This window comes from Halichoerus grypus, chromosome 5 (genome assembly GCF_964656455.1).
Source record: "Halichoerus grypus chromosome 5, mHalGry1.hap1.1, whole genome shotgun sequence".
Lineage (NCBI taxonomy): Eukaryota > Metazoa > Chordata > Mammalia > Carnivora > Phocidae > Halichoerus > Halichoerus grypus.
Genome location: NC_135716.1, coordinates 68,790,210 through 68,811,600, shown reverse-complemented (window position 1 = coordinate 68,811,600; position 21,391 = coordinate 68,790,210). Strand labels below are relative to the sequence as shown.

The window sequence follows — 21,391 nt, the reverse complement described above, 5'->3', positions numbered from 1 at the left end:
TTATGTACACAGTTCAGGTACTTATATTGGGAGCTAGGTCTCAGTGTGCAAGATGCCCAGGGATCCTGTAAACTCGCAGGGCTCTGAAAAAAAGTTAATAACCCTCTTGCCTTGTTACTAAAAGGACCCAGGCAAGGCATTTCATACACCCTCAGGGATCAGCCTGCTGCCTGAACTGTTAGCTCAGGCAGCTAGGCTCCTTCTGCTTTCATCTCTTCTTGCTTACGTTTTACAAAGATGTTTGTTGCGATGAAATTGATTGGCAGCACACTTGGCAATTCAAATTGGATGAGTTGTTCCTCCTTTTTAAATTCCACTAACCAAGAGGAGTGCAATGCAATCTGTGGGGGCCCTACATCAAGAACTCAGGTCCTGGGGCTGTGGGACTAGCTCAGACTTCATGGTCAAGGGCCCTTATTTTGTGGATCTAATTAGCATGGAGAACTGTTTTTCAGTTTGTCTAAAAGATAAGCTTGCGCCCTGATCTGGATTCTAAAATTGGAAGCATTTGAAAGATGCTCTCATTTCCTGATATGTACAAAATATATTGATCTGCAGAAGAGGAGGCCCATATTCCCTCAGTTAAGGGGACCAGCTAGCCCATCCATCAACAAATATCTCTTCCCTGGGTCCTACTGTGTGGGTCCCGGGATGAAAGAAAGATCTAGCCCTTTGTGGAACGTTGCCAGCAAATGCTGTCAGACGTTGGTGGATTCCAGAGAGTTCCAGCTCTTCAGATCATTTGAAATCATTTTCCGGTCCCTTCCTATGCCCAGAAAGTTCAGCTGCTGTCGCGATAACACCAGCAGAGAGGATTGTAGCTGGAAGGCGGAGAGTGAGGGAGAAGAGGGAGTGTGTGCTCAGGGCTTGGGGGACCTGAAGCTTTGGTTGCCTGACACATGGGAGAATTTGGACTCCCTGACTGTCTGGGTCACACACACTCCTGTGCCACATCAGAGGTCATACCATTGTGACTTGGGAAGACAGAGCCGGCACCTATGCACGATTTTTAAGTTATGGAGTCAAAGGGGAGGAAAGAGGCAAGGGGGATAGAGGAGACGGTAGCAGCTAGGAAGGATGTGTGCTTGCTTTCTTCCTTACCATTAGCTTGTGCTTCCGTCAGAGAGAAGAAATTGGTTGTTCCCAAGGTTGCGGTCCTACGGGCCCAGTCCAGTCTGGAATGTGTGCTAACTGGTGTGCATTTCTCTTTCCGCCCCAGGACAGCTTTCCTGCCCGCTTCGGAGGAGTCCATTTTGTCAACCAGCCCTGGTACATTCACGCCCTGTACACTCTCATCAAGCCATTCCTTAAAGACAAGACCAGGAAGCGGGTATGAAAACAAACACCCAGGGGGGGATGCCGAGGGGCAAGTGCTGGACCCTCCTCTCCGTCTCTGTCTCCCCTCTCTCTCTTTCTCTCTCCCTCTCTCCTTATTTTGCATTGTGGGTTTTCTGCTTTTCTGCACTCCCTGAGCATTTGAGCCCAGCTGGAGTTTGCAAATGGCCTGGATTTAATCAATAATTTAGTAGAACTGGGTTATTTTCAGAGTCCCAGTGACAAACCAAAGGAAACTTTGAAGGCATGCAAATACCAGATGCCCATTTTACTGTAAATGCTCGAGGGAGCTATGGGGTCAAGCAGCTTTCCGTTCACGGCATATTTTAATAGCTAGCGTTTTGTCCTGCAAATGTATTATCGTGATGAAGAACATTTACCATTTGTTTTTCTTCCCTACGGCTCTTGGGTCATCGCTGCCAGCTCCATCACCTTTGAGGCTGGGAAAGCATTCTTCATGAGAAATAATAATGCTCTTAGGAAGAAGGCTTTTAAAGTCTTAATTGCATCAGCTGATGACATTTGGGAGGCCAGCACCTTCCATCAGAGCCGGGGTTTGTCATGGCATTCTGATTAGCCGAGAGACTGAACATTGTTCCACCACTCACTCTGAATCTCAGTTTCCTCATTTAGAAAGACGGGGAGACCAACACCCAGATCATGGAGCTGTTGGGTAATTTAAAGAGGCAGCATATGAAAAGCAGGTCGTGTAACGCCAATCACGCGGTAGCGACTCAGTGACTCTCATTCTCTTTACCATTTAGCTTCCTTTCTTTCAAACTTCCTGATTTCACTTACTTCAGGTGCACTACCTCTCAAGGGAATCTGACCAGGGTCATTCTTTTTTTTTTTCTCCCCTAATATATTTGTTTATTTATTATTTTATTTGTTTATTTGTCAGAGAAAGAGACAGAGCACAAGCAGGGGGAGAGACAGGGAGAGGGAGAAGCAGACTCCCCGCTGAGCAGGGAGCCCAATGCAGGACTCAATCCCAGGACCCCGGGATCATGACCCAAGCCAAAGGCAGACGTTTATCCGCATGAGCCACCCAGGCCACCCCTGACCAGGGTCATTCTTTTTTTTTTTTTTAAATATTTTATTTATTTATTTGACAGAGAGAGACACAGCGAGACAGGGGACACAAGCAGGGGGAGTCGAGGAGGGAGAAGCAGGCTCTCTGCTGAGCAGGGAGCCTGAGGTGGGGCTCGATCCCAAGACCCCGGGATCATGACCTGAGCCGAAGTCTTAACGACGAGCCAGCCAGGCGCCCCTTGACCAGGGTCATTCTTAACAGCACTTTGCATATGCCCCTATACCCAGGGGACCTCATGCTGGGGAAGAGTCTGAGTATGCAGGGGGGGAATGATGATATGAGGGCCCTCCGTCTGCGTACACAGTGTCCCTAACTCCTAAACCTCAGATGCTTCCAGATCCTTAGGAAACATTGCAGCAGGGTATGGGAGGGGTAATTCTCCTGTCCCCAAGCAAGGGTGGAACTAAGAACTAGAACTCACCAACCTAAGAAGGCAGAGACATTTGGAAGCATTTTGCAATGTCGAAGGCTCAGGACAGTGCTAAGGACAGAGAAGTGTCTAGACTGTTCCCAGTATGGATTCAGGCTTCCCAGTGGCTGCATTTTCTACTCAGAAAGGAGCTAGTGGAATTCCTCCTACAAAGCAGTTTACACATGCTGCTGTGCCATAGAAGGGAGTTTCTGGAGCTCTGGGCACGGAATAGAATCTGACAGGTGAAGAGTCCAGCCTCCTATCTGCTGAGTTCTTCCATCCCACAGAGCCCCAGGAAACAGGGACAGTTTCCACAGCACTGCTTATCCTTTAAGAACTGGAGATATTGGCTGTTGGTGGGAATGCAAACTGGTGCAGCCGCTGTGGAAAACAGTATGGAGCTTCCTCAAAAAGTTAAAACTAGAGCTACCCTAGTCCCAGCAATTTCACTACTAAGTATTTATCCAAAGGCTACAAAAATACTGATTTGAAGGGACACGTGCACCCTAATGTTTATAGCAGCATTATTAACAATAGCTAAATTATGGAAAGAGCCTAAATGTCCACTGACTGATGAATGGATAAAGAAGATATGGTATCTCTAGTATCTTGAGTATCACTCGGCCATGAAAAAGAATGAAATCTTGCCATTTGCAATGACGAAGATGGAGCGAGAGGGTATTATGCTAAGCTAAATAAGTCAGTCAGAGAAAGACAAATACCGTATGATTTCACTCATATGTAGAATTTAAGAAACAAAACAAATGAACATAGGGGGAGAAAAGAGAGAGGCAAACCATAAAACAGACTCTTAACTATAGAGAACAAACAGGGTTGCAGGAGGGGAAGTGCGTGGAGGGATGGGCCGAATGGGTGATGGGGATTAAGGAGGGCCCAAATGGGTGTTGGGATGAGCACTGGGTGTTATATGTAAGTGATGAATCCTAAATTCTACTCCTGAAACCAATATTGCACTATATGTTAACTAATTGGAATTTAAATAAAAACTTGAAACAGAAAAAGCGAATATCACAAATAAAATTGATAGTACAAAAAATGAAAAGAAAAGAACTGGAGGTATTGGGTGGGTAGGTACAAATATTTGCTCTAAATACCAGGGCTAATATTTATCTCTAGCTTGTCCATGCTTCAAACACTATAGTTCCTCCTAAGATAGGTGTTTTGCAAACGCCAGAACACATGAATTTCTTCAAAAGCAATAATTCTTATTAAAATTGAGATCCAATGTCAGAAAATTTACATAGTTTTCTGAAGTGCTACAGTATTCTTCTGAGGAATGTTAGCACTTAGCTTCTTGTTCCTTTCCTTTTTAAATGATGCCATTACATCATAAGTTAAAATCAATACAACGGAACAATGTAGCAAGCATATGCCTCTGTTACATAGTATATTATAATATGGTCTATAGTATATAACATAATTGATAATAATTTTATGGTATATTATACTATATTTAAGTATTTTATTTTATTATTATTTTTTAAAGATTTTATTTATTTATTTGAGAGCGAGAGCAAGCACGAGTGGGGGGGAGGGGCAGAGAGGGAGAAGCAGGCTCCCCACGGAGCAGGGAGTCCAATGCGGGGCTCGATCCCAGGACCCTGGAACCATGACCTAAGCCGAAGCCAGATGCTTAACCAATTGAGCCACTCAGGTGCCCCTATTTTTAAGTATTTTAAAAGTCACATTTACATTGCATAATGGTAACTGTGGTGTGTGTGTACACCTGTGTGTGTATTATCGGTGGTCCTACACTTGGGTATAACTTATGTGTGTTGAGCTTGCAACGCGAAGTGTGAGAACTGATATCATTCTACAGATGGACTTTAAATAGACTTTCAGAAATCAATTCCTAAACTGTAGGAAATGGTCATTCTTGACTTATGGCTTAACCACTTTGTGGATTTGTCTGAAAATTATTGAAATTTGGGGATATTTTCTCCCCTGTTTGGCCAGTTTCCATCACCATTCATTACATGTTTAGAAGATGCAAACTTATTTGGGTGTTAGCCCTCAGTCCCGACATAAATGGAAGATGGCTGTAAAAATATCCATAAGTTCTCAGGCCACAGTTTTCAGTTCCACTGACTAATGGATGAAGTTTTTACCTTGTGCCCACATCACCCTGGGATCTGGGAATATATTAAAAGAGTAAGAAAACACCATCCCTTTTCCTGAGTATTCTTCTCTTCCTGTGGGCAAGCAAGACATAAATGAACAAATCAGAAAAAATAGAAGTCAGCAAATAATAGTTAATTGGGGGCAGCAGGGAGGAGAACCAGAATGCGCAGGTGTCTCTGGGACAGACTGAGGAAGAGGCTACCGCTTGGCAAAGGCCTGGAAAGGATGGGGGGACGGAGAGGGTACAGAGGGCAGAAAGCCCTTGAGGGGGCAGGAGGAACAGAACAATGTGGGGATGCACGGGAAGCATGATTGGGGGTTTGCATGGTCTGCATTGCTACCCTTTTTAACAGCAGGGATAGTTAAGAGATTACTGTATGTGTAAATTTGGGCCACGGCCAAATAATACCCAATTTGTTCATAAACTTCATTTTTTAAGGACTATTAATTCATCCCCTTTTCTGAGCAATAAATTAACATTTTATGAAGATTAAGCTGCAGACACAAAATTGAATGCCTCTTTAAACACCATGATCACCAGCCGTGCATCCAATTTGTCATTGCTAAATTGTGTATTAAGCTAAATAGTTGCTCATATGTTTTGGATTTTTTGTTGATAATTATTTTTTTCCTTTCCAGATTTTCCTGCATGGAAACAATTTAAACAGCCTTCACCAGCTAATCCACCCTGAATTTTTGCCCTCTGAATTTGGAGGAACCCTTCCTCCTTATGACATGGGAACTTGGGCCCGGACGTTACTTGGTCCAGACTACAGTGATGAAAATGACTATACTCACACTTCCTACAATGCAATGCACGTGAAACACACATCCTCCAATCTGGAGAGAGAATGCTCCCCCAAGCCGATGAAGAGGTAAGACCTGCTTTATCAGAGCCTCCCAGTCAGAGGTGAATAAGCATTTTTGATTTGGGCCTATTGTGGGTTAAGTAATTGAAGACCTTTATGGGCACAGAACTTGAATAAAATAAATTGCAATACATTCTCAGCTGATTTCACTAGAATTGAAAGCAAATGGGGCTTGGCTGGCCCAGAAGTCGAGTTGTCCCTGTTGTATTAAGGAAACAGTTAAAGGCTGGACCTTGCTCATGTCACAATTACAGTGCTCGTCTCTAGGGAGCCTGAGTTAACACACAGAGAATGAAAGGTTGGGCCTTTGAGATGGCCTGGATTGAAAAAGCAACCTGCCAGAACGCAGTCCTATCATCCATGCATTTAGAACCATTTATTGAGCATTTACTTGCCTATAGACACTGATGGGCACTGGGAACACGCATATGAATAAGACATCAAAAGAACAGAGAAGCGTGGCCCAGGAAAATCTGTCCAGTAAGACTTTTGTCAACTTGTTTATAAAGCGGGTGACACTGGAGCTAGGCTCTGAAGGATGAAAATCAGCAACCCAGGCTTAAAAAGGAGGAGAAGGCATTCTAAGCAGAGGGCATAGACGGAGGCATAGAGACATGGAGGCAGCAGAGGGATGGGATATTCTGGTGTGGCCAACAGGTGCATGAGGGGTGTGGGTGCGAGTGGACGTGGAATGAAGTTCTAAAGATTGTTGCATCTGGGTGGTGAAGTATATTGTATACTGAATTTAATAGAGTGCCATGAAAGAGGGATTTTTAAAATCGATGTACAAATAATAGATGAGTGCTTTCTCATTGTAAAAATTAAAACCTTATTTTTAAGGCTATAATCCCCCAATTTCAAACCCAATTCCTCCCAAAGGTAACTACTGTTATGAGACTAAGGTGGACTCTTCTATTCCATTTTCCATATATTACATGCATCTATCCACACCCACAGAAAATATCGAATATTGTATATTAGTTTGCTAGGGCTACTGCAACCATGTACCACAGACTGGGAGGTTTAGACAACAGAAATGTGTTTTCTCACAATTCTGGAGGCTAGAAGTCCAAGATCAAGGTGTTGGCAGGGTTGGTATCTTATGAGACCTCTCTCCTTGGCTTGTAGATGCCTGCCTTCTCCCTGTGTCCTCACATAGACTTCTCTCTGTGTGGCTGTGTCCTAATCCCTTTCTACAATACCAGTCATGTTGGAGTAGGACTTACCCTAAAGACTCTTTTACCCTAATTACCTCTTTTGAAGTCTCTATCTTCAAATAGAGTCACCTTCGGAGGTACTGAGGGTTGGGGCTTCAACATATGAATTTGGGGGGGCAGGGCACAGTTTATCCCAGTAACATATTATTATGTACATCCTTCTATGCCAGTGAATCTAGACACATCTCATGCTTTTAATGCTGCATGGTATTCCAATAGATGAATATGTCACAGTTTAGCCGTTTCCCTCTTGATGGGTATTTAGCTTATTTCTGAGTTCTTTCTCTATTTCGAATGAAGAGACTCGGTGTAAGTCCTTGATATGCCTCCTTTGTTCTCACAAGAAGTTCCTCAGGTAAACTTGGAGCTTGTAGTCACTGTGTCAGAGAGTGTGTGCATTTTAAATTTAGCCCACACCGCCAAGTGGCCCTCCAAAATGACCGTTCAGATGGATACTCCCACCAGCATGTGTGAGAATGTCTTCCCCAGACTCTTGAAAAGTACTTGATATTATCAGACCTTAATTCTAATCATCATCCTGATGGCAGGACCGTTCTATGTCATTTTTGTTTTCTCCTCACCAGACATAGTTGAGCAGAGAAATGAGTTCTGGGTTTTACGAGGGTCATGGAATTCACAGGGAAATGTAGACTAAAAGCCATCAGAAGGTGGATGAGGGCCAGAGCTAAGACTGAAACAATGAAGACTGGCTGTACTGTAGAGGTATTTGGGGAAGGAAGAGTGTCACTGTTAGAGTCTCCTATGGATAACTGGGCTTACACTGATGTCCTGAAGCAAGAGAGTGTCCAGGAGGAGGATCTCCACAGTTCCTGCTCAGTTGGGAATATCGCGTTCACATGTCTGGTAAAGCCTCTCTGCTGAGACTGGAGCGATCTGGAAATTCATTTATTCCCCAGGTTAACAGCCGACATTCTCTGGGAAGTGTTGGTCACAGGGTTGAGAGGCTGGCTTTGTATCTCTACAGTAAAGGGCCTGACGATCGTCCCACCCAGGTTCTGACCCGCTCTCAGTCCAGGCTCCAGCACAGTAATGATAATGTAACAACTCACATTACTGACACTACTCTGAGCCCATACCCGCATTAACTCTCTAAATCCTCACCGTAACTGTATGAGAAAGGTTTGATGATTATTCCTAGTTCGCAAGTGAGGAAACCGAGACACAGAGAGGTTAAGCAACTGCTCAAGGTCACACAGCTAGTAAATGGCCAAGCGGGGATTCAGAGTTGGGCAGCCTGGCTCCACACTCTGCATTCCTGTCCTCTGTAAGATACGGCACACTGTCTGCTTTTCCTCATACTTTCTAGCCTCACCTCTAGTGCCAGTCTTCTCTCTCCAATCCCTCCACAGGCAGGAACAATGACCCTTCCTGTGGTTTGTCCCTACCTTATCTCTAGAGACTTAGATAAAGTCATCATACCCTCATATTTGTTGGAATGTCCAAAGTCCAGTGGCTTAAAGTAGGAATTTGCCACTTTTTCTCCAGATGATCAGTTACAGACTTACATCTCTGTTGGGTGACTAATTAGACATGTCCTGACTCCAAGTTCTGCCTCTGAGTTGACATTGAGGATCAGAGGAGGTGATAGCCTCCATTATGAGATGGTGAGTTCTGGAGGCTAAAGTCTTCGAATAACATTTATTTGCTTTACACCCTCCTCAAGAATCAAACTCAATGTCCACCACACAATAGACACACAACACACACCCTATACGTGCTTGCTGCATATGAATGAATTAATGTTGAATGAGCTGCTACCTACAAAACCCACCCTTGGTACAGTTGTCCAATTACTCAGAGCTGATTTCTCCTGGCTTTCATGGCTCCTGACTTATAGGATCTTACAGCCTACTAAGGGAGATAAGATTTTCCCACAAATAACTCTAATATAGTGCAGAATGAAAGAGGTACTATAAAGGAGGTGTAAGAACCTGCTGCAATGTTCTAAGGAAACATTCACTAATCTCAACCGGGAAGACTCTTAGAGAAGTCTTCTTAGACAAAGGCAGGTTTTGGAAAAGGTAAGATATTGAAGTCAAAATCCAAGACTATGCCAGAGAAACTAGTGATTGTGTACCTCTCATTACCTTACCAAGGCCATCAAGGTATCCTGCTCATTCTTGCTTTCATTGGTGGTGGCGTCCTTGGGCCGTTGCTTGAGGATTTTACTTATTTATTTATTTTAGCGGGCGAGGGGCAGAGGGAGAGAGAAACTCAAGCAGATTCTGTGCTCCGCGCGGAGCCCGATGCAGGGCTCGATCTCACGACCCTGAGATCGTGACCTGAGCCGAAACCAAGAGTGGGCCGCTTAACTGAGTGTGCCACCCAGGTGCACCCCATTTCTTGGGGATTTTAGGTAGCAGCAGGATGGGCCATGAGGAGATTGGTACCAGCAGTGATGCAGCAAGGAGGGACCACCCTAGCTGTGTGACTGTGCCTGTTGTCAGGTGCTTCACTGATGGACGTCTGTGGTGACTGAGAAAATTACAGGGACAGAACAGCCATGATTCATAGCATCTCTGAGCCTTCAGAACCCATGGGGACATGGGGAAATGGAAAACAGAATTGGAGATCTTAAAGGTCATCTCTTCCAGCTTCCCACCTGATGTGGTGCCTGTCCTCCAGCCCAGGCTGTCAGCTAGCCTTAGTGTGCATTGTCCAGAGATGGGCAGGCAGCTAACAGGGCAGTGTGTGCCCTGTAGCATGGCTTTAGGAAGTACCTCCTTGGTCTGAGCCAGATGACCTGGGTCTGTCCTGTGGGATAACGTTCCAACTTCCAATGGGTAGACACTGCCCAGAGTCCCAATCCCTCCCACCATAATTCCCACCAGTCTTCAGGTCCATTTAGAGTCAAATGGACTTTTGTGGACTGTCTTTGGAACCTAGTCACTATTTATAATGTGGCCTCTGAGTTCCAAGTGACTCAGAACAATGCTCTCTGGCATGTGTAGAGTAAAATCCAAGATGTATAAAATTTTCAGTGGATTAGTGGGTCTAACAAGCTCTTTTCTTCTTCCAGATAAATTTGATTCAACCCTTAAGCAGAAAAACTTAAAAAAATTATTAGTTTAGCACCTGGATGGCTCAGTCGGTTAAGAGTCTGCCTTTGGCTCAGATCATGATCCTAGGGTCCTGGAATCGAGCCCTGCATTGGGCTCCCTGCTCAGCGGGGAGCCTGCTTCTCCCTCTCTTCCCCACTAATGTGCTCTCTCTCTCTCAAATAAATAAATAAAATCTTTTTAAAAATATTCGTTTAGATGGAAAATTTTCTAAACAGATTATTTCAATATTGATCTTTTCTTTAATAAAATGATGATTTATGGGCTTTTGAGTGTGTAGCATTCTCTACTCCACTGCTAAATGACCCCGAGTGTTGTATTTTTACCTTCCTATTCCTTTTTTTTATTTTACAATTTACTCTATTTCCTTGCTTCCGGGCCGTCAGTCGTCACTTTCTGTTCCTGAAACTAGGTATGTCAGAAGCACTCTGTTTCCTTCTATCTAATTTACTGCTGGACTTGTTTTCAGCTTGAAAAGTAGGTAGCCCAACTTAATAAAACTGTCCAACAAATAACAGTAAGTAGGCTCCGTAATGGTTATGATGATTTGGGCTGCAAATAAGATAAAACTCCAACTGGACTGCTTCAAATGATATGGACAATTGATTGTTTCACATAACGAGACGTCACAGAGTGAAGTGACTACAGAATTGCGTGTTCCAGTAGCTCATGGGTGGGGTCCGTGACCCAGGCTCCTACCCCTGGGTCCCACATGATGAAGCCGTCTCAGGCAAGAGTGCACCCCTGATTCACATGGGCAGATATGCCCAAACCAGAGGGGCTTTTTGTCACCTAAGAAGGCGCAGGGGGTGGCTTGAGGTCAGGACCCAGCAGCCTGATGTTTCTGCTTCATGAAGCAAGGGCATGGTTTTTTCATCAGTGCGTAGATTTTGTGATATCTCTTTCAATTATTAGGCTTATTAATTATTGCTTATTAATTGCTTTCTGGTTCTAGACTTAATCTCTAAATGGCTATCGATATTATTTAAAAGGCTATACACAGACACAGAGAAACACACTCTCTTGAACTCCTGGAGGACGATTAGTCATTTTTAGAGAAGTTCTACTTAAAAAACACCTATTTGTATATATTATAAATGTGTTCATGTACTCAGACATATATATACTCTATATTGTGTATATATATATATAAATATGTATATATATTGAAATATATACAGATACATATACATACACACATATATAGATTTTTTTAAAGATTACTGGTAATAAACCTCATGCACATTTTATCCCAAGACCTGGATTCCAAGTAAGGAACTGGGGTCTTCCCCCAGAGCTGGAGCTGTCCAAGTGCAGATTGCTCTGCAGATCGGGTGGTTTGGAAGAATGCTGCTCAGAACCTGACCTCAAGAAGCACAGGTGTGACCCGGCCCCTGCAGCCTGGGAGGTGACACAGGTGGCCCAGAATGCCTTACCTCCTTACTCTGTTGGTCTCTACTAAGCTTTGTCGTCAGGGCTGCTATCTATCCACCATGGAGTTGATGATCTCAAAGACATAGAAAACTTTCCCGGCGTTTCTGGGTAAAAGTAAGAGGGAGTGCTCTGAGAAGCCAGGCTCTCTGCCGAGTGAAGCCACCACTTCGGCCAGCAGGGGGGAAGCTGATTTTCCAAGCCTGGGGCGTGTGGTCGCCCTGGTGGTGGGGCCGGGTGCTGTTCGGACCACACAGGATTGGCATAGAAAGGGAAAGGGACCAGATCAAAACAGCGTCCCCCCTTCCCCCCTCCCCCCGCCCCAGAGCCAAAAGGCAGGTGGTCTCTGCCAGGGCAGCCAGGGAGAGAAAGCTTATATCTTACACCATCCTCTCTTGAGTTGATCTTGAGTGAGTTCCTCTGGCTGTACCACGGCAGCTTCTGTTTGCAGGATAAACGTCCTCCATGAAAATTGTATATAAAATACTAAAATTATATATAAACATGCATTTTATTATTCCCCTTATTATCAGGATTTAGGAAATTTTAGAACCAGAGGAGGTCTTAAAGTTTACCTAAGCATCATCGGCCTTTCTGCTACCAAGGACCTCTTCTTTTGCCCCCCATGTGGTATATATATAAGTTCTTGAGAGAACATTGCATTTATTAAGTAATGACAAGCTCATGTTGCCATAAGGTAATCAGTATTATTTCATAGAATGAGCCTAAGATCTTTAATTTTAATAAAAACCAAGTTACTTACTATTTAATTTAAATTTTAGTCTCCTAGTTGGTAAAATCTGTTAAGTTTTGTGGCTTATAAACAATAATGTAAAAATACCTGCTCATCCCCTTGCCCTTTACTGCTTATGTGAAGTCGCTGGGACTAAGGCTTAAGCCTCCTGGCTTTTGGTCTGGGGGTTTTCTATACAGCCATCCAGCTAGCTTCTTCTAGAAGCATAGTGTCTTGCACATGGTAGATGTTCCATACATATTTAATATTCTGTAGCTTGAAAAGTGTAAGTAAATGGTGCACAGACATGCCCCCCCCCTTTTTTTTTTACTAGTGCTTAGATTTAAAAAAAATACTTTTCTTCTAATTATCATAGTCAAGGTCCTGAGAAGCCTCGCAGGGTAAAAATCTGTATCGCCAAAGATATTTTATCGTAGGAATCTTTCTGTGCACTTGTCTCCCAGAGACCAGGGTGGGTAAACACCACACCAGGGTACAACATGGAAAATCAGGAAGCCGATTTAAGTTCATGGAGACCCAACTGGTCTGAACCTTGGCTGACAATTTTCATTCTCATTGTTTCCTGGAGGTCACCACCCATGGGCTCAGGTGTACCTATCTGTTTTGATCTGGGCTCAATCTGCCACACAAGGAAAGGGAGTATTATTTTATCTAAGGTACGAGGTGGTCTTGTTGGCTCATGAATTTCCCAAAAGAGATTCATGTCTCAGCACTGAAAGAGAAACTCCAAATCTGATGTTAGTGGAACCATGGCTCCTTCTCAGAAGCCCAGAAATTAGGGGTACTTGTTTGGTTCAGTTGGTTAAGCGTCTGCCTTCGGCCCATGTCATGATCTTGGTGTCCTGGGATTAAGCCCCACGTCGGGCTCCCAGGTCAGCGGGGAGTCTGCTTCTCCCTCTCCCCTCTGCTCATGCCCTCTCTTTCTCAAATAAACAAATAAAATATTGAAAAAGAAGAAAAAGAAGCAGCAGCTCAGAAATTACCAAAACAGAATAACATATTTTACTTCCCTTGAGCAGCAGGTGAGCTGCACGGAGTTATCACTACACCCAGCCACCCAGGCCCAGTGGAGTCACTCGGAGGAAAAGCAGAGCCAGAGTGGATGCACAGAGAGTGTTTTAACTTGCTGAGTCCGGGGCGGGGAGCAATGGCCACACCCACCCTGGCCCTGTCTCTCCAAGAGATATTTACTGAGAGCCTCCTCTGTGCTGGCCACAGGCCCCTGTCTTTCAGGGAATCAAAAGACCAGTGTCAGCGTAGCACTTCAGTGCAAAAAGTAGCAACATTGCACCCCTCACGCACATGAGCACTATCCTAACAGTTTGGTTATTAATTCTGCACCAGCTTTCTAAGTTGGCCCGACAGAGTGATGATTCAGGTGCCTTCACTATGTATTTACATTTAAAGATGTTTGTCTTCAGGCTTTTGGGTTTTGTTTTTTAGCTATGTGATAATAACATTCATAGAGTCAAAACCGTCAATTCTTGAAATTGCCAGAAATGCTTGCCTTAGTTTTTGGTGTAGCCTGATCATAGACAAGGTTTGGCTAAGTATGTGCAATAACTCCTGTTTTATTTATTTATTAAAACTTCAGCACTTATCAGAGATCCAGACAAGTATTTATAGAGGAGGAACCCTTAGAAAACCAAGCGACATCTCCGCTTGCACCAGTGAAGAATGGCCCCCAACTTTCAGAGAAACGATCCACCCTGGTCGATACTATATGCTGGGCAATCAGAGGGGCCAGTGCTTTGGGGTCTTGGCCAGCTGCCCTGTGTGGTAGAATTACTTCTGATCCTTTTGACCAAATGCCTCTATCTTTATGTTTCCTAAACACCCTTCCTAGAAGAAGTGAGGAAGATGTCATAGAGACATTATGAGCCATCCGATTTGGGGGAAGGGGAGAAGCTGGGGGAATGCCTGGGTTGAGTTCAGATTTCTGAGCCAGAAGGAAATTTTGGCCCCTGCCTGGGTGGTAAAAGTCAGTTTAACTGTTTTCAGCTGTCAATAGAATTGGCTATGACCTTGGCGATCTTCCAGCATGCAGTCCTCTTTTTATAGGGTGAATGTATGCATTTGCTGGATAACTACTCGTTTCCGGCAGAAGTCATACATCATCATGAAATACAACCCATAGGAAAAGAATGAGGGGTGGCAGTGTGGAACAGGAGGACCCTTGTCTTCCAAGCAATCAGGGCAAAAAGGGTCCGTTTTACTGTGTGGCCCAGGAACAGATGTTCCATATGGATGTTACGTTCAATAAAATCACATAATGCATCATTTCTTAATGAATGACCCACAGTCTCTACTGCCCTCTAAGTTGGCTCGTGACTTGTTTCCAGTTCAAACAAGATTGGACTTCTTAATTTTGGGGTGTCCCTCACTCCTACTTTGCCAGCTAATGTCTGAGACGTCACCACTCCCAGAAGCAAAGACCCCTCGGGTAAGCCGAGAATGCCCAGCATTTTATGTCGGTTATTGGATACTGGTGTGTTTCAAGGATGCTCCCAAGAATTTGTTAACATTTCTTAAGGAACCAAGAAAAATAGCTGCATAGTCTCCTCACTGCTCGTGCGTCTGGCTGAGATGGATCTCCTGCTTTTCTACAGCTTTCTTCTCTGTGGCAGAATTGAAGGGGGGCATCTCCTTGCAAGCACATCCTATATAGCCATGTAATATCCGAGTGAAAGAAAATCTATACAATGAATTTGGTCAATAAGAGAATGAATGGGGCTGCATAAACTGTTGTGTTCAGGGCCATGTTTTCTCTTCTTTTTTAAAGAATGACATGAAAAATTAAGAGATAAAGAGTTCGAAGCTCCTGGCAAAGCAACAAAATAGGGTTGATTTCAAGGGAAACAAACAGATGTGGTTTAAATGACCGTGTAGTTCCAAGTGCAAACCGTTTGGTTGTTCACAATGTATGTTCTTGAGATGACTTCCTGTTTATCGGAGCACCACGGTCAGATGCGGCTAGTTGGAAAGGGAGATATAGTCTGGTTAAGAAAAACAAAGAACGTTTCTTTCTTGTGAACATATTGCTATTGGTAAACAAACATTTTGCCCGATTCCAATAAAGCTGATGCTGTTTGTGTCCAACATCCAATAGCCAGCAACGAATCTCGCTTATAAGCTTTGATGATCATATGGATGAAAACAAATATTTGGCATAACACGTGATCAAAATCTCTTTGCAATGTTGTTCCTAAAACCGATGTGCTGCTTGCATACAGAATTGCAGTGCCTGTTTAGAAACCTAAGGGAAACCTTGTTGTACATATCATTTGGACTTACGGTGTCCAAACTATAGTGTTTGAGTTTCTATGTTGAGGCCACAGAAGAGCATTTTTGAGCTTCTAGCCTCTCATTGGAAACTCCGCCATGGTCCCCCTTCAGATGTGGCGGTTGTGTTCCTGTTATTGTGGTGATCTGCCCTGGGGAGCCCCGTTTCCCGTTGCTCCACTGCTCTCCAAGATGGGCGTCAGGGGGGCACGCATGCGGCACCGCATCCTAATTATGGTCTGCTTGCTTCAGCTTTGTGACTCTGTGACTTTCGTGGTTGCACTTTTCTTTGCCTCTCTATTTGTCCTTTTTTCTCAATCTTCCCTTATCAGAGTAGATGTGGGTTCTGATCACTTTCTTCCTCTGATTTTTCTAGTTACGTGACCTTGGGTAAGTCATGTAACCACACCAAGTCTTGGCTTCCTCAAGTATAAAGCAGCTCTAACCTCCAGGGGTCGCTGTCAGGGTCCACTGGCAGCACTGGGGGAAGTCTGCAAAGCACTGCAGAGGAGCAGGACAATAAGTAGTAGCTTCCTTTCTTCCCCAGCCTTATTCATAGGATTTCCATTTTGTTCAGGGTTTTGATTTCTTTCCCAATGGAAGTTTCCCGCTAACAATGAAAATTCCCAACTCCCTAATAGAGAGGCAAGCAACAATTAGTGGTAAGGGCTTAGAGGCAGATGTCTTGAATCCCTGGTTAGAAGTCAGAGTGCTGTTGGTTATTTCCCTCTTCTTTGCCTTAATTTATGCAGGGAGCCAGTATTGGGCCTTCTGTACCCTTGGAGCCCTGCACCCAGAGGACAGCCAGGCACAGTGAATGCAGGGAATGGGAGGCAAGACCAAGGAGAGGGAGGAATTAGCAACACAGGAACCCCCTCCCCCCCCCACCTCACCTTCATACAGCCCTGGTTTCCCACTTACCGTCCAGGCAGTCTTTGTCTGCCCTCTCTTGGTCTTTGTTAATCTTCTCCCTCTTCTCCATCCCTCTCATTTAAATTGTTATCCATCTAGTCTTGAGTGTAATCTTTAAAAACGGTAATGATGCCACTCTTTGGCCTGACCTCCCTTTGGTCTTCTGCGTCAGATGAAGGCTGCTCTTCCTTATTGCAGGCCTGGCCACCCTGGCTTCCTGCTCCCAATTCAGTGTGCCAGGCTTCATCCTGCTCCTGAGCCTCCCCTGCCCTGGGATGCTCTTCCCCTCACCAGTGGCCAACTCCTCCTTCATCAGGCCTGGCTTCTTCAATTACTCCCCTGAAAGGAGTTCTTCACCCTCCCTATTCCCATGCGTCCTGCCCTTCCCATCCTGCTAATCTCTATTGCTGAACTGTTTCCTTCTTAACAGGGATCACAATTCCATAATCACAGATTTGTTGGTTTTACTTACATATGAAATATCCCTTCTATGTACATTATATACTCTCTGAGGGCAGAGATTGTGCTCTTTCATTCACCAATATATATCCTGTGCGGTATATATTCCCTAGTATGTCATAAATGCTCAGTGTGTATTTTGTGAGGAAGCAAGGAAGGGGAAAAGGAGAGAGTAGGGGAGAAAAAAGAAGAAGGGAAATAAAAAAGAAGGAAGGCAAAAACTACAGGAGGGAAGGAAGGAAGGAAATATATGACAGTAAATGCTGTTAGGAGTAGGGTACTTTGTAGAGTGATGAGGAAATTGTTGCCAACCATCCATAATAGAATAAGACAGTGACATGGTCTTTGTGATCAATGTTTGATTAGAATTTAAATTGTGTCTGAGTTTATCAAAAACCGACTCATTAGTTTTATTATTTCCCCTAGTTTCTAGAATTCTATTAACAATATTTATAATATTTAACTTTTTGAAGACTTTATTCATTCAACAAATATTTACCAAGTGCCTACTAGGATACAGTAGATATAGTATAGGATAAAAGTTAAGAGACCGGAATCTAAAATCAGATTCTAGGGGTTCAAATTAGTAGTCAGGTGACCTGAGCAGCTATCTCTCTATGGCTTTGTTTCCCGATCTCTAAGGGAGGGGAGTAGTCATAGATGTACCTTATTATGGCGCTGTGAGGATTACATGAAGCAAGGGTAAGTCTTAGCTGCTGACGATAGTATAATTACCTCCTGCTCTGAGTCTATAATCTGTTAAGGGAAAAAGACTTTAAACACGTTACTATACAAAAGCCTATTTCATTATCACCGTGACAAGTGCTCTGTAAAATTCCAGTGCACCATGAGGGTGCATAATGGGAGTCCCAACCTGTGGTGGGACCATCGGGGTGGTCCGAAAGGGCTTCCCTGAGGAGCTCACACAGAAGCTGAGACTTGAAGGATGAGAAGAAGAGTTCCCCAGGCAAAAGAAGGAGTGATGTGGGAGCAGAAACCTTGCATTTGGAGGGGGCAGGGCCACATGCAGGAACTACAGTGTTCTAACAATTATAAGATGGTTTTTTTCTTACATTAGAAATTTCTGAAATCAGGACATGTTCTATAATTGATGACCCCTCAGACGCAATGAAATACATAATTTCTTTTTTTATTTTTAAAAGATTTAAAAGATTTATTTGTTTTTATTTTTAAAAGATTTTAGAAGATTTATTTATTTACTTATTTGAGAGACAGTGAAAGTGAGAGGATCACAGAGGGAGAGGGAGAAGCAGACTCACCGCGGAGTGGAGACCCCAATGTGGGGCTCAATCCCAGGACCCTGAGATCATGACCTGAGCCGAAGGCAAACGCTTAACCGACTGAGCCACCCAGGCACCCCTGAAATACAGAATTTAAAAAATAAACAAACTAAAAAACATCACAGAGGTTGAAGATCAGAAAGTAAGGGGAAGAATGGCTGGGGAGGTACACAGGGGCCTGCTGTGCAGGGCCACATAGGTTTTGACTTGGACTTATGAGCGGTGGAGAGTCATAGAAAGATCTTAAGCAAGAAAGTGATATGAATATATTGGGTTTATTAAAAATCTCACTCTGTCTATTGTGAGAAGGTTGAGCTGAAGTGGGAGAAAGTAAGAGTGGGGGAGACCATCTGGGGCTCCTGAGACAGTGAAGGCAAGAGATGATGGAAACTCAGATTATGGTGGTGGAATGGGGGCAGAGAGAAGACAGACTCAAAACATTTGATGGGTAAAGTAAGACTTAACAATCTAGTGGTTGTGGGGAATACATAAAAGAGGTTTCAGGAACAACTGGAGGTCCCTGGCACATGTACCTGGAAGGAGAGCAGTCCCATTTGTCAAGAGGGGCAACTCTGGAGGAGGTGCTGACTGGGGGAGAAGGTTTATGGGTTCAGGTTTGGACATGGTTGGTGTGAAGACTTATGTGATATCCAGTTAGAGTAGTCACATAGGCCATTGCATGGATAGTTCTAAAGCTCAGAAAAGGATTCTGGAATGAACATAAATTAAGGGCTCAAAAGCATAATGAGAGGAATGCATGCCATAGGAGTGGAGGAGAAGTCCAGAGTGAACATACAAAGTGGTAGGAGGTAAACCAGATGTATGGTGTCCCCAGAGCCAAGGGGATTGAGGGAAGTTTCAAGAAAGGTAGAGTGGTCAACTCAATTGACTGGGCCAGATACCAAGTAAGATGAAGATTGGAAGGTGTCCATTGGGCCTAATAACTTAAAGGTCACATTGGTAGCCTTAGCAAGAGCTATAGTGGAGTCGCATAGGTGGAGGTGAGATTGCAGCAACCTCAGAAGCAGATGGGAGGTGAGAATTGGAGACAGAGAATAGAAACAATTATTGCGGGGCCGCCTGGGTGGTCCAGTCAGTTAAGCATCTGACTCTTGGTTTCGGCTCATGTCGTGATCTCAGGGTCATGAGATTGAGCCCCACGAGGGGCTACGCGCTCAGTGTGGAGTCTGCTTAAAACTTTCTCTCTCTCTCCCTCTGTCCCCCCCTCCTCTCTCTCTCTCAAATAAATAAATCTTAAAAAAAAGAAGGAATTATTGTGTAAAGTTGGCTGTGAAGGTAGAGGAGATATTTGTATCTGGAGAAGCATATGAGTGTTTTTACTATAGCTTTTGTTTTGTTTTTATTTTCTTCTTCATCATTGCCTTCCTCTTCTCTTCATCCTCTTCTTCCTCTTTTATTGAAAATGGGGAGGGGAGGATATTTCAAGGCTAATAGCACAGATCCAGTCAAGAGGGAGAACTTGAAGACATAGGAACATAATTAGTAACACCAAGCAAGTGAGACGGCTTAGGACCCAGAACCTGACTGGAGGAGGTTTCTGTCTCTCGCTGTTAAAGAGGATCCCTCAGCAGTAACCAGACAACTGAATGTGGAGGCCTGAAGCTAGGGGAGCTCAGCTCACATGGGTCTGTTGGCTACTATTTTCCCCAGGAAGTAGGCAAGTCCTACCAAAGAGATCAAGGTGGTGTGCAGGAGGTGGTTTGGGTAAGGTGACACAGAACTGCATGAACTAAAGTGTGTGGAAAATTGGGGAGGACTTGAATTTGCTTTGAGGGAAACATAGAAGGTGTAAGGCAGTTTTAAGACGGGGAGGGGAGGTGGGAGTGGTGATAATGGGGATGCAGTGACCTCTGACCTCCATACTGCTGGGTAGTGTGAGCTGCATTTCTCACCAGCGACAAGGCTGACATGGAGGAGCCACATTGTTGGGCCCATCCAAGGCTGGGATTTGCTGGATCTTATTAGGTAGTTCAGTGCATGGCCAAGAGAAAGATTAAGGGCTTGACCATGTAATCTCAATTTGTAAGAAGGGAAATGAAGCTGGGAGGAGCCTCGTGCATTAGGAGGGATGGGTGTAGGCCTGGGAGGGCTGCAAGGAGGCAAAGGCATTCAGTCACTGACACAAATGCTCAGGAGCCCATTGTTCTGAGCCCTCATCCTGTCATTTGACATAGAAGAAAGAGGATAGATGGTGGAATGATACCCTGGAGGTTGCCAGAGTGACCGGGAACAAGACCACAGGTGGGGGTTTAGCTTTGCAAAGGGGATACTCAGTGGGGCATGTAGCATGTTTGCAGTTTTGTTTCCCAGGGCCTCAATCAGAAGCAGGCCAGAAATAAATGTCCAGTGCATACATCTTGAATGAAGAATGAATGAATGAACAAGGGGGTAATATTAATTAAAAATATTTTCACAATAGTCACTTACCTCAGGTGTTTATACCTCTGGTTAGTCTTTGGTGTTTGACCAAAGTCATAGTTCAGGCTATAGATCTGGATGCATTATTGTAAAATCCGACTTTTGTGTTATTTTGAAAATCAGCCAGTGCCTTTCACTTGAACCAAAGGAAAGCAATAATCCAAGTTCAATCATAGTAATCTATTACGTAGCGCAAACTATAGTCATAAAGCATCCTCCAAGTTGAATAACGAGTTGCAGTGTTGAAAATGGAGGAATTGAGATAATACCTGTGGATTGGTCCTAGAAAGAGAACACTGCATTCTTGCTCCTTGTAGAGCATAAAATGAGGAGGGATAGCTGGTCCCCCCTACAGACACACAATGTCGCTGGAGGTACACCCTTACTAAGCAGCATGTCCCCTTTCCCCGGGCCCTCTTCATCACACGACTCGATTCATTTGCTTCCCAACACTTCTCTGTTTCCAGAACTTCCCATGTGCTTATGCTTCGTTGTCCGTGTCAGCCCCCACCACCTCTGCAATCACGGGTCATCTGACTGGGTCAGTCCTGTGGCCCGGCGCCTAGACCGATGCCCAGCTTGGGGAGGCCTCATTCCGACTTGACCCCTGAGTCTTGGCATGCCCTCTGGAATGTATGAACAGCTGCAGAAGTGACAGGCAGGTG

General features: G+C 44.3%; 1 protein-coding gene across 1 annotated transcript in view; it reads left to right on the top strand.

The window, feature by feature from the left end:
• Positions 1-21,391, top strand: part of CLVS1 (clavesin 1) — a 174,979-nt gene that overhangs the window by 140,701 nt on the left and 12,887 nt on the right. Inside the window, exons 4-5 of the mRNA XM_036082475.2 lie at positions 1,220-1,330; positions 5,622-5,857. Of these exons, the coding sequence (XP_035938368.1) occupies positions 1,220-1,330; positions 5,622-5,857 (347 nt within the window). The remainder of the gene's footprint in view (positions 1-1,219; positions 1,331-5,621; positions 5,858-21,391) is intronic.